At 41.5% G+C, this 13,007-nt stretch overlaps 1 protein-coding gene across 1 annotated transcript in view; it reads right to left on the bottom strand.

Annotated features, from left to right (window-relative positions):
- The window catches only part of PDE1C (phosphodiesterase 1C), a 981,038-nt gene that overhangs the window by 51,384 nt on the left and 916,647 nt on the right, over positions 1–13,007 (bottom strand). The window contains 1 exon segment of the mRNA XM_030204349.1: positions 7,082–7,138. Within this exon segment, the coding sequence (XP_030060209.1) occupies positions 7,082–7,138 (57 nt within the window).

Here is a 13,007-nt window from a genome sequence, read left to right on the forward strand (position 1 = left end):
ATATTTATTTATTTATTTATTTGTTTGTTGCATTTGTATCCCACAGTTTCCCACCTATTTGCAGGCTCAATGTGGCTTACAATGTACCGTTATGGCATTCTCCATTCCAGATTGGAAGATAACAATTGGTGTTACATAGAGAACATGGATGACATAATAAAATTAAACAGACAAATATCAGAAGAAAACAGTTCCGAATATAGGTAAAAATGGAGATGTGTTACATTTACAATTATTGATCATTGTGGTATGCCTTGTTGAAGAGGTGGGTCTTCAAAGATTAACGAAAGTTAAGTAGTTCATAGATAGTTTTTAGGTTAAGCGGCAGTGCGTTCCATAACTGCGTGCTTAGGTAAGAAAAGCTTGACGCATGCTTTAGTTTGTATTTCAGACCTTTACAGCTGGGGAAGTGAAGATTAAGGAATGTGCGAGATGATCTTTTAGCATTACTGGGTGGGAAGTCTACTAGGTCTAACATGTAGGCTGGGGCATCTCCGTGAATGATTTTATGAACTAAAGAGCATACTTTGAACACGATACGTTCTTTAAGTGGAAGCCAGTGTAACTTTTCCCTTAGGGGTTTAGCACTTTCATATTTTGTTTTTCCAAATATGAGTCTGGCTGCAGTATTCTGGGCAGTTTGAAGTTTCTTGATGATTTGCTCTTTACAACCAGCGTAGAGTGCATTGCAGTAATCTAGGTGACTCAGCACCATTGACTGTACCAGGTTGCGAAAGATGGTTCTTGGGAAGAAAGGCCTTACTCTTTTAAGTTTCCACATTGAGTGGAACATCTTCTTGGTTGTATTTTTCACATGACTTTCAAGTGTGAGATTTTGATCAATGGTAACTCCAAGAATTTTCAGGGTGTCTGAAACGGGAAGGGACAAGTTTGGTGTGTTTATGGTGGTGAATTTGCTTGTGTTATGTTGTGAGGTGAGTACAAGACATTGTGTTTTTTCTGCATTAAGTTTCAGCTGAAATGCGTCCGCCCATGAATCCATGATATGGAAACTTTGGTTGATGTCGTTGGTGATTTCCTTTAAGTCCTGTTTGAACGGGACATTACGTCATTGGGGTATATGTATGGATTGAGGTTTTGATTAGATAATAACCTGGCCAAGGGTGTCATCATTAGGTTGAAGAGGGTCGGCGTGAAGGGAGATCCTTGAGGGACTCCACATTCAGGTATCCATGTGGCTGATATAGTCGAGTTAGATATCACTTGGTATGATCTTGTGGTCAGGAAGCCTTTAAACCAATTAAGAACGTTACCTCCCACTCCGAAGTATTCTAGGATGTGTAGTAATATTCCATGATCAACCATGTCGAAAGCACTGGACATGTCAAATTGTAGGAGAAGTATGTTATTGCCAGTCGCAATAGCTTGTTTAAATTTAGTCAGGAGAGTAACTAGTATTGTTTCAGTGCTGTGGTTAGACCGAAATCCCTATTGGGAGTCGTGAAGTATTGAAAATTTATTTAAGTAGTTGGTGAATGTCTGAAGTCAAAGTATCATTCACTGTAGTTGTTTAGGCACAGCTGATGAAGATGAAGACCAATGGCTTGTGATCAGTTGGGACAGTCACTGTCTAGCATAGGCATAAGTGTGATAAATCTCTATTGCATAAATTATGGCTAGAAGCTCTTTCTTTGGGCATAGTTTTCTCTATCTTTGTCCATTCTCAGGATCCATATATGAATTTTTTTTTTCTTTTTGCAAGAGGCATGCCCCTAGACCAAGCTGACTAGCATCACATTGAATCGTAAGATCAGCATTGGAATCATGGAATCCCAACACCAGAACCTCTCTTAATAGGTGTTTCAGTTCATCTAGTGCTGTGCCATGTCTCTCAGGTCGCCAAATGAATTTTATTCTTCAGCTCAAGTATTTCTTCCACCTACTCTCACCGAACCTCAGGCCTCACTGGTAAAATAACAGATTTCTGGGTATTTAAAGGTAATAAAGATCAGTTTATGCGGATGATGTCTTAGTATACCTCTCTGATCCATATGAATCAATTCCTGAACTGTTTAGAGTCATTAATACTCTTTCATGCTTTTCAGGTTACAAAATAAATCAACAAAAGACAGAACTCCTCCCACTAAACTCTTATGCTCATTCTGATATTGCAAACTCTCTTGGTTTGGTTTGGGCTAACCCAAAACTTAAGTATTTAGGAATAGACTTGTATCCCTCTCTGAATGATACAATTCAATTTAACGCTGAATCAATTTTACATTTTCTCAAGTTGCTATTTCACTCCTGGCATCCACTCTCTCTATCCTGGTGGGGTCGTTTGGAAACCATCAAAATGATAATTTCTCCTAAAATTAACTACATTCTGAGTATGCTCCCCATAATCTTCCCGTCTCCTTTTTACTCTCAATTTGACAAATTATTGATCACTTTTTTGTGGAAAAATAAGTCTCCCAGAATTGCTATTAGGAAGCTCAAAGGAACTAAAGACTCTGGAGGCTTCCTTTTCCCAGACTTTCTTAACTATCATAAATCCTTTATCTCACAGCAAGGATGTAACTGGTTCTTTCAGAAAACTGATTATAAACCAACCTGGTTATTATTTGAAGAAATTATGGTACATCCATTTTTCTTTTTCGTTGTTGTCCTCTTCTTTTTTACCTTCTCAGATGACTGATCCTGTATTTTTCACTACTGTTAAATCACTCCTTGAATTTGATAAGCTACTTACTGTGCCTTTTTCAACATCTCTCCATATCTCATTATGGTATAATCCACTTGTTAAAATCAACAGACTTCCTTTCTTTTGGAAAGAATGGATTGATAAGGGACTATGGACTTTTTCCAGATATAATTCTCGAAGCTAAGTCTCTTCAATCCTTTGCTGAGCTGATGGAAACATTTGCCTTGCCTACTTCTGCATACTTCAAATGGCTACAGTTGACTCATTGTATTGCTGCTTCCTCTGGATTTAAACAACTGTCCTCTCAACAACCTTCTCTGTTCGACACTGCTCAATCTCTGCTTATAGAAGGTCATGCCGCATCAAAAATCTACAAAACGTTTGCTAAATCAACCTTCAACTTTAATGTAGTGCTACAGGAAATCTGGCAAACAGATACTGGACAATCTCTTGATACAACTCAATGGACACATTTTTTTGGTTGAAGGTCATGAAACCTTTGTCTTCGGCTTCAGTTCTTCAATCTATGTTCTTTTTATATCACAGGGTTGACTGGACGCCTCGCAAATTAGCAAGAGCTCACCTTCTTCCCTCCGACAAGTGTTGGCACTGCTCTCAAAAAACAGGAACTTTACTACATATATTATTTGAATGTGAACTCATAAATAACTTTTGGCAATCGATCTGGCTCACAATTCAGAAAATCCTACTGCTAGACTGTGTGCTATCTTCTTCGATAATAATCTATAAATCGTGCGCTCAGCAGATCAATCTCACAACTTCTCAAGCAAAATTGCTGGATATCTAATTTAAACTAGCTCAAAAGCACATTCTACTCAACTGTAAATCGGCGCATTTGCTTAACTTACACTTCTGGTGGACTTCTGTCTTACAGTATCAAAAATTGGAATTCTCTCTGGCTGAGAAGCAATATACAATTCTTTCTAAAAGGATAATTTGGAAACCATTGCAACAATACTTACAATCTCCTTAAATGACTACATGGTCCACTTTGCTTTCAAGAAGTTTTAATTTCATTGATTATCTTTTCTTTGTATGTTTACGCACACTGTATTAATACGTCTTCCCCTTCCTCTTTCCCATTTTTTTCACCTATGTCAATGTTCTATTTCCCCTTGTTTGTTCTTTAAAAAAGTTTAATAAACTAGTTGAAAAAAAAAGTAAAAAAAAAAATTATATCTTTCCAGTTCCTAGACAATAACCTTTTTATTTAAATTACTTTTGCAAAAATCAGTGCTTTGCTTTTAGTCAGATCATAACTTACCAGTTAATGAATGTTACAAATCACTTTTAAACAGCAGTTCCAAGAAAATATTTCTTCTTGGCTCAATTTGTAGTTAATTTGTTTTCATTCTGGCTTATATTTTTGTTTCTGAGATATCAATGCTATGTTTACATACTCTCATGATCAGAATCCTATATACATCAAAAGCCCCTGCAGACATCATTATATCAACACAAGTAAAGCCTGTTTATTGGATAAGAATGGCTTTTGTGGAAGAAATAAAATACAGTCCTAAAACAAAAAAGGAAATTCAGTAGATTACAAAAATAAAGGATAACCAATTTAAGAAAGAAGGAAAGTTGATCCTTTGAAGACAGGGCATGATTAAGGCATTAAAAAAATAGGCATATGCCAAAGGCCCAAAAGCATGTGGTGGAGGGGGCTGTCAGATGTGGTCAGGAGGAGGACTCAAGAGGCTAAGATTGCTAACTGTCTGGATTTTTTCAGGATTCTATACATATGTAAATTAGCAGCATCCAAGACAGAAGAATAGCTAAAGCTTCCAGATATTTTTCAGAGTGTATCCCCTTCCAGTGCAGGTACAGTGGTAAAATTCACAGAGACACGAAGGGGAACAATTTTTAAGTGGAATATCTTGACCCCACCTCCCAAGCCAGATCATGTATCACCCTGTTTTGCCTATGCCTCACCCCAACTTCACTCCCTCTGAAATACCTCACTGCCAGGACTGTGACTCTGAACAACTTCAGATCTCACAACTGACATTTTCTGCCTGTTAATCTTGCACGTTGAAGCTGCTTGTCTCCCATGTTCCTCAAAAGATTCCTGATTTTGAGTGAGAGATGACCTTTCAAAACAGCAGCTCAGTACAGGTGACTTGGCGTTCTGGGTCCAACCAATGGGAAGGTTGCTGTAGTCACAGGAAGAAAGAGCAGGCTGTATGTGTTGTGGGTAGAGTGAGTTCTTCAGGGGCATAGGAGACAGCTACTGGAACCAGTGAATATCCTCAGGATGAGAAGGAGTTGTTGAGAAACGGTCGGAATGTAAGAGGAATGGGAGATCTGTTGCTGATGATTGAGAATAAGAACTGGCAGCAAATACAGGAAGGTTACACAGTGGTGGGCAGAGCTGGTTGGGGAACGGGAGGGAGCACTGAAAGAGCACATTAATAGCAAGAGCAGTACAGCACCAGAAGAGGGAGTATGTGAATATGTGTGTGTGTCTGTCTAAAAAGTGACAGTGCATGCATATCCATGTGTGTAAGAGTCAGGGCTTTTATTGTGGGGGGGGGGGGGGGGGGGGGGTTACTGAGTACTGGCACCTTTTCCACTGTCTGCTAAAATTGACCTATAGTCCCCAGGTTTTAATGAAAGAGATCAGGATGTACACACCAATTCAGCCTTGTCATAGATTCTGTGACTGGTTGCAGGGAACCTGGCTATTGTGGGGTGGCTCCCTCAGTGATCACCCCAGCCCTGAAGGGTGGCCTGGCATTTGAGTACCGGCACCTTTTTCGATAGAAAAAATGCACTGGTAAGAGTGCATGCATATCCATGTGTGTACCTGTAGAGTGGCATGCATGTGGATGTTTATATGTCTGAAGAATGTGTGAGACAGAAGGTCAAGAGTGCACGTATAAGCATGTGTTCATGACTGAAGGGCAAGACAGTGCATATGTGTGCTCATTTGTGTATAAATTAGTCACCTTATTTTCTAACTCCTCTTAATCTCTTACCTATCTAAATGTTCCATCTTATACCCTACACTGTCAATTAAAATGTTCTATTGCATATTGTGTTGACATTATAAGTAGTATACTATGCCATATTTTGTATTGTTATTTGAATATTTTTACTGCTGTAATTGCAAATGTTTGATTTATTCTTATTGTACACTGCCTTGAGTGAATGCCTTCAAAAAGGCAGTAAATAAATCCTAATAAATAATTATAATAATGTGTCTGAAGAGTGAGAATGCATGTACGTACCTGTGTGTTGGTCTGAAGAATTAAGAGTGTGTGTGTGTGTGTGTGTTTGTTTCTGTGTCTCTGGTGGAGACAGTCTTGTATAGAGTTTCCCCCTGAAAATGTGGGCTGCAGAAGTCCAGCACCATACAAAGGACACAGATATGGAGAGGTGGAAAAATTGCTCCTAAACTACCATCCTCTCATTGCTAGTTAGGCAGGGTGGTATAGCAAATCTAAATAAACTATAAACTATAACCATGGCAAAGCGGGACAGGTGGTTGGGGGGGGGGGGCAGCGCTGGTGCAAGCCATTTAGGGTGCAACTATAGACATGGAGGGACAGTGAAAGTGAGAAAAGATATAAATGGGGGTCCATGGTAGAGGGGCCCACAAATATGTTTGCAGAGGGCCCGAAATAGTGTTAATCCAGCCTTATTTGAAGAACTAACAGCTGATTCCACTTTAATACCAGTAATGAATCTGAGGGTAGATATTTAACATGGTATATGCAGGCAGAAGAGACTCCTGTCCAAGTAAACCACACTGATATGGTTGGCTGATGATAATTGGCAGCACTTAATGAGCAGTGCTGCTGAATATCGGCTCTGACCACCCAGGCACAATCTGGAGAATTCCAAGGCAGTCTAGGGGGCAGAGTCAGGGCAGAGCTTGGAGTCATGTGGGCGTAGGTAATATGCATACCTAACCAGACAAGCTGGACTACAGAAAAGGCAGTCCTAACTTTACCCAGTTAGGTATACAGGTATGGCACTAGATATTGGAGGTACCTGCATAACATCCAAGTGACGCCTGAGACCTGACTATTCAGTGCTGGTCAGTGGCTCAGCATTGAATATCCATGTCTGTTTTAGCTAGCAGCAGTCAATGTTTAGAAAAATCCTCACTGCCACTGACTAAATATTAACTGACTGATTTTTTCCTCATTAATAAAAAAATACTATGTCTCTAATTTTTTGGACCATCCATTATAAGAGAAAATGATTTTATATTTTTAGTATTTCCTAAGAGCTGGGTTAGGCTTTTTGAAGGAGCACATTACTTGGAATTTGTTTTGTGCACAATTCCAAATCCTGTCATATCGTATCTCACACTCAAAATATAGAAAACAGTTAATCTAAAGTCTCAGCAAAAGCCAATAACTGTCTAATACGGAAGCATCTACTAACCTGGTAACTTTAAGTATGATGGGTTTCTGCGTGATGCATCATTCAAATGATTCATGTCTGAAAATGTAAAAAGAATATTTTTTAGCTGAAAGCTTATTATTTAATTCTTTGGCATGTATGTACTTACATCCACAAATATCTAGCTGTTTGTCATGCCCATGCTATCACTCATAGAGTAATGCTACGTCTACTAGAATCCTTTCTGTGCTCTAACAAAACTTCAACGTTGATATTAAAAAGATTTACCCAGGCCACTTAAGGGATTACCCACACAAATACTGATGTTGTACATCTGCCTCCTTTCCTCCCTCCCTCCCCCCCCCCCCCCCCCGGTTGACTGCATATTATGGTCTTAAAGACACTTAAGGCCCCTTTTACCAAGCTACGACAAAAGGGGGCCCGGTGCTGGCATCGGCGTATGTTTTATATGCGCAGCGAGGCCCCCTTTTACCACAGTTGGTAAGGGAAGTCTTGCTTTTCTACAGGAAATGGCCATGTGGCAAGTAAAGCACCCATTGAGGTGGTGGTAAGCAGGTAGTGTGCGGCACTGCCTGATTACCGCCGGGTATACTCTGGCGTTACTAAAATAAATACATTTTTGCAGCGCTGGAAATGATGGCGAACAGGCAGTGGTTATTCACTGAACTTAACTGACAGTCTGCTTTAAATTTCAATAAGAAATTCTATGTCATTTTTAGTCATCATAATTGCATATCGTTATCCAAACATCTTTAATTATCGTAAGTTATATTGATGGTATTGACTTGTTTGTGTTGTTGCATTGTGCTTTTGTACATACAAGTTGTTCGAGTTAAGACTCTATAAGGTAGCGTCATTCAAACGATACAGTTAAGACACTATAAGATGACGTCATTCAAATGGTACAGTTACCAATGTGTCAGAGTTTCACTGTCACTGTGGCAATGTTGGGATTATCAAATGGATAGAAAAAGAGTACTTACTTTGTGTGCACCTTCTTTAGCAGCGGTGTACACATCTTGAAAAACAGCCTAAGCATATCCCTGCATGTACACTTGGGTGGAAGATTGTTTTGTGATCCAGACTTTCAGAGGATAGTGATCCTTATGGCGATCCAGGGGCCACGAGGGACACAGTGATTCATGTCCAAAATGTGCCTGTAAGCCCGCTTTGGGTCAAGAGTCTATGGTTCGGCAAGATCATAGGCTTACCCGGCATTCACCTCTCCGGGTCGTCCCGCCTCAGTGCTGACCCAAAACATTGTCCCTCTCCTTTCCACCTCCGATTTCAGATCTGCTCTGCTCCACTCTCGCTGGCTATTTGATAGGTCCAAATCATTGCCGCTTTCCACCTTGGCACTTCGCTGCCAACTGTCAGAGCAGGAGATGCCACAGCGGCTACATGATGGATGAGTGCGCCCACCCGCTCTTGCGATGAATATTGCTCACCAGAGCCAAAGATGCATGCGCAATGCAGTGCTTGTCATGGAAGGAGGGTTCCTTCAGGAGCGGAGATAATTGGGTGGAATTGAGTGAATGTCTTCAAAAAGGCAGTAAATAAATCCTAATAACAATGTATGATTTTGTACTCTGTCTAGAATTGAGGATAGAGCAGATTGGAAATTGTTTAATTGAATAAAAGCTAAATTTAGTGAGCAAAATGCAAAACAGAATGCACTAGTATGAAACAAAAAATATGCTCATTTGACTTCAGACCTTTTTGTGACCTGGCTCCAGCATATATGACGGCATTATTGGAATTTATTCCTTTGGATAATGCCTCCTGTAAAAACAGGTACTAATTTCATAATTGATCTCTTACCATGCTGCTAGTTGTTAGAACTTACTTCCAATAGAAATTAGGAAAGAAATTAATTACATGCACTTTAGAAGGAAACTGAAGACATACTTACTTTAAATGGGTTTCTAAATGTTGATAAATTTAGTTTTCAAATCCTTCAAGCTTTTTATATTGCTATTCCAAGTATTGTACTAGCTTCTTATCTGTACCCCGCTTTGAACCAAATTGTTGGGTAATCGCAGTTTACAAGAACTTTTATATTGTAAAATGCAGGTCTCTGGAGGAAATAGGATTTGCAACTTGAAGGATAGATTGTATCTCATTCCATGATGATAAAGTACTTTCAGATCAGTCTGCCTGCTGTACCATCTTTGCTATCCAGCGTGTTTTTTTCTAGCGAAAAAGGTGCTGGTAGTCAAATACCAGGCCACCCTTGAGGGGTGGGGTGATCACTGAAGGACCCACCCCAGAATAGCCAGGCCCCCTGCAACCAGTCACAGAATCTATGACAAGGCAGAACTGGTGTGTAGGGCCTGAGCTCTTTCATTACAACTTTGGGCCATGGGTCAATTTTAGCAGACAATGGAAAAGGTGCCGGTACTCAGTACCAGGGGCGTATCCAGACACCCAATTTTGGGTGGGCTTGGGCCCAAGATGGGTGGGCAGAAGAACTCTACCTTGTCCAACAAGTGATTTGGTCTCTCCCTTGCTCACCTGCATGCCATATGGTCTCTCAAATATCCCCCTCCCCTGCATACCTTGTTAATAGCAGATTTTCACCAGCAGTGAGCAGCAGCTAATACACACTGCTCATGTTGGCCCCACAGCCTTCCCTCTGATGCAACCTCCTGTTTCCACATAGGTGGGAATACATCAGAGGGAAGGCTTTGGGGCCGGTGCAGCAGTATGTATCAGTCGCTGCTCACTGCAGGTTAAAATCTGCTACTTAAAAGGTATGCAGGCAGGACAGTTGTTGGAAGTTTTCGGCTAGTGGGGCTTGGGGATCCCTGCCAGCCACATCATAGGTATGATGCTACTGGGTGGGCCTGAGCCCTAAGTGGATGGGCCTGGACCCACCCGGGCCCACCCTTGGCTACACCACTGCTCAGTACCCCCAAGTACCCCCTCAAAATAAGCCCTGTTGCTATCTATTCTCTCAGGGAACCTTTTACAAAGCTGTGGCAAAAGAGGCCCTGTGCTAGCAGCAGTGGCCGTTTTTACTGTGCACCAGGGCCCCTTTTACTGCAGTAGGTAAAATTAGCCACACATGAAATGGCCATGTGGTAAGTTCGCACTGGCTGCACGGCCATTTCTGGGGGGAGCACTTACTGCCACCCATTGCAACACTGCCCGATTACTGGCGGGTAATCCCCTGTGGAAATATTTTTACAATATTTCCACTAGCGCCGGACATGGTGCACACTGGGGGTGGAACTGCCACCGGTACCTGCGTTGGGCCGGCGGTAGTTCCGGGTTGCCACGGGACACCCTTTAGTAAAAGGGCCCCTCAGTAATCTGAGTTTGATTGTTGCATCGTATTCTACTTATTTCTTTGTGCCTTCCTGCTCATTTCCCTCCACAATACAGTCTTCTATTAAAGACAGGTTTTCCGTTTTCCTTAGTTTTTTTTTTTCTTTAAGGAAGGTTGTCTGAATACATTTGTCCAGGTCACAAGACATCCTGTTATCATCTAAAAAAACTCTTCACTACTCAGAGTTTCAAATTATCCAGAAATAGTAAAAGCACTTTTATCAGCTGGCACCTAATGCTGGTTTTCTTTTTTGCATGAGTGCCCTCCCCTGTTGAAGCTTTCTGCAAAACGGGGCTCCAGTTGGGACTGATTCAGAGCTGCTATACTGCCTTTTGCTCTTCAGCAGATTGGGATCCTTTTATTAAGATGTGGAAAGCATGCTTGCCGCAGGTTAGACAGCACTATCGCAGAGTGCGCTCAGGCATCCTTCAGTAGTTTTTGTAAGTGCACGTGCTACCTGTAGTTTTTATTTTTTAGTGCTAGGGGCAGGTTTGGGGGGCAGAGAAGAAGGAGTGCTCTGTGCTAATTGGTTAGTGCAGCTACATTGTCTCATGCTGATTAGTGCGGAGTTAGGTGTCATTAAGTGCTCACACACTAATGGCCACAAGCTAATGGGAAAATTAGTACAAGGCCACTATTACCAAAATAGAAAAAATAGGTCATTTCTCGGCAGTGCTAAAAGTGGCCTTAGCACGTGAGAAAGACCCAAGGCAGGGTTAGTACAGGCCACTTTGTAGTGCTGCTTAGTAAAATAGCCTCATAATGCCTTCAATTTTACAGTCACTGGGGGGGGGGGGGGGGGGGGGGGGGAGTTTACTAAAGATTAGCTTGAGTTATCTGCAGCAGGGCCCATTTGATTCCTGTGGGTCCTGATGCACATAACTTGAACTAATCTTTAGTGAAAAAAATACCTCCTAGATTTCTCTACATGTGTTCTCTAAGCTAAGTATTTTTTTTTAGCATGTTTCTAAACCTTAATTTAGGGGTCCTTTTACTAAAGGGTTATTGCGCAGCAACGGGCTTGCCACGCAGCAACCTGGAATTACCACTGGCCCAAAGCTGCCACCTGCGGTAGTTCTGCCTGAAGTGCATGTCATTTCTGGCGCTACAGAAAATAATTTCGTATTTTCTAGTGCAGTGCTAATCTTACCACGTGGCCCTGTCTTTTTAAGGGGCTCAGCTGTTGCAGTAAAAAGGGCCCTGGTGCGTGGTAAAAATGGCCCCTGCCTCTACCGCAGGGTCCTTTTTACCTTAGTTTGGTAAAAGGATCCCTTAGTGTTTTGCAATTATTCCACTGAAAGATGATTTATGGACACTTGCAATATGGGTAATATACCTTATGTAAGCAATGGAGGTTTTCTGACCTAAGATGGTCATTTTTTTCAGGATCTAAGTTCCTCTGTTTTCTCTGTAATTGCACTGAAGTCTTTTCTCCATTGACACTCAGCAGGTGGAGTTGTCCTCTTTTTCACACAGTGTGGGTGGTTTATTGATTTGGATTATTTTCCCCTCTGTTCCCCAGTGTAAGCTTTTTTTTTTTTACGTAATGCTAGATGCCAAATACATGAGTAGGATATATTTTTTTTAAACTAGCACTTTCGTGTACCATTAGCTCCAATATTTGGTGCTTATGCTTGTAAGTGCTAGACAGTATTCTATAAAGTAAGAGCCAAAATCACTTAGGGGTCCTTTGACTAAGCTGTGGTAAAAAGTGAGCTTAGCTTGCCCTTACGTGGGCTTTTCAATGCATTAAGGCTGTTTTTACTGCAGCCAGAAAATGGCTGATTTCCCATTTTCAAATTAATGGCCATTAGTGCATGACCATTACTAAAAATTAGTGCATGGACCCTTACCGCCACCTATTTCATAGGTAGTAAGGGCTCACGTGCTAATCCTGCCCTAGTCAGACAGTGCGTGGTAATGTGGCTGCGCTAAGGGGCAGCACATGTTTTTGCTATGTGCCGAGGCCCCTTTTACCACAGAAAGGTAAAAAGAACGAAAAAAGAGTTCTCACATGCTGTGCAGCCATATTGGGAAGAAACACTTACCGTCACCCATTGAGACGGTGGTAAGGGCTCCCATGCTAACTCAGTGGTAAAAGTACAGAAATAAATTTGGATAGCACTGGAAATGGCATGTGCTGGGCAAGGAATTACCACCGGGCTGCTGCGGTAGCCCAGAGCTAGTTCCAGATTGGCGTGCAGCAAGCCTATTGGCAACTGCCAAACCTTTTGTAAAAGGGCCCCTAAGTGATTTGTGTGGTCATGCTCACTCTCCGACCCATGCACACCCCTCAGAAAAAAGTAAAGCAAATTTTGTTTTTTTAGCACATGATTTGTGCAGGACACCTCAGCGTGCCTCAGGACACCTCACCTCAGTGGCTAGTCTGGGTCACAAGTACAAAGCAGCTCCCAGAAAGTAGATCTTAGCTCATTTCTAAGGATGAGCGATGGGTCTCCACAGTCTACCTGGCAAACAAGTTTCTATGGACTTTTCCTCCAGGAACTTGCCAAAACCTCTTTTGAATTCTGATATGTTAATCACCTTTACCACATCCTCTGGCAAGGGATTCTACAGCTTATGTATACACTGTATGAAAAAATAACTTTTAAAGAT

Source organism: Microcaecilia unicolor, chromosome 1, assembly GCF_901765095.1.
Source record: "Microcaecilia unicolor chromosome 1, aMicUni1.1, whole genome shotgun sequence".
Taxonomy (NCBI): Eukaryota; Metazoa; Chordata; class Amphibia; order Gymnophiona; family Siphonopidae; genus Microcaecilia; species Microcaecilia unicolor.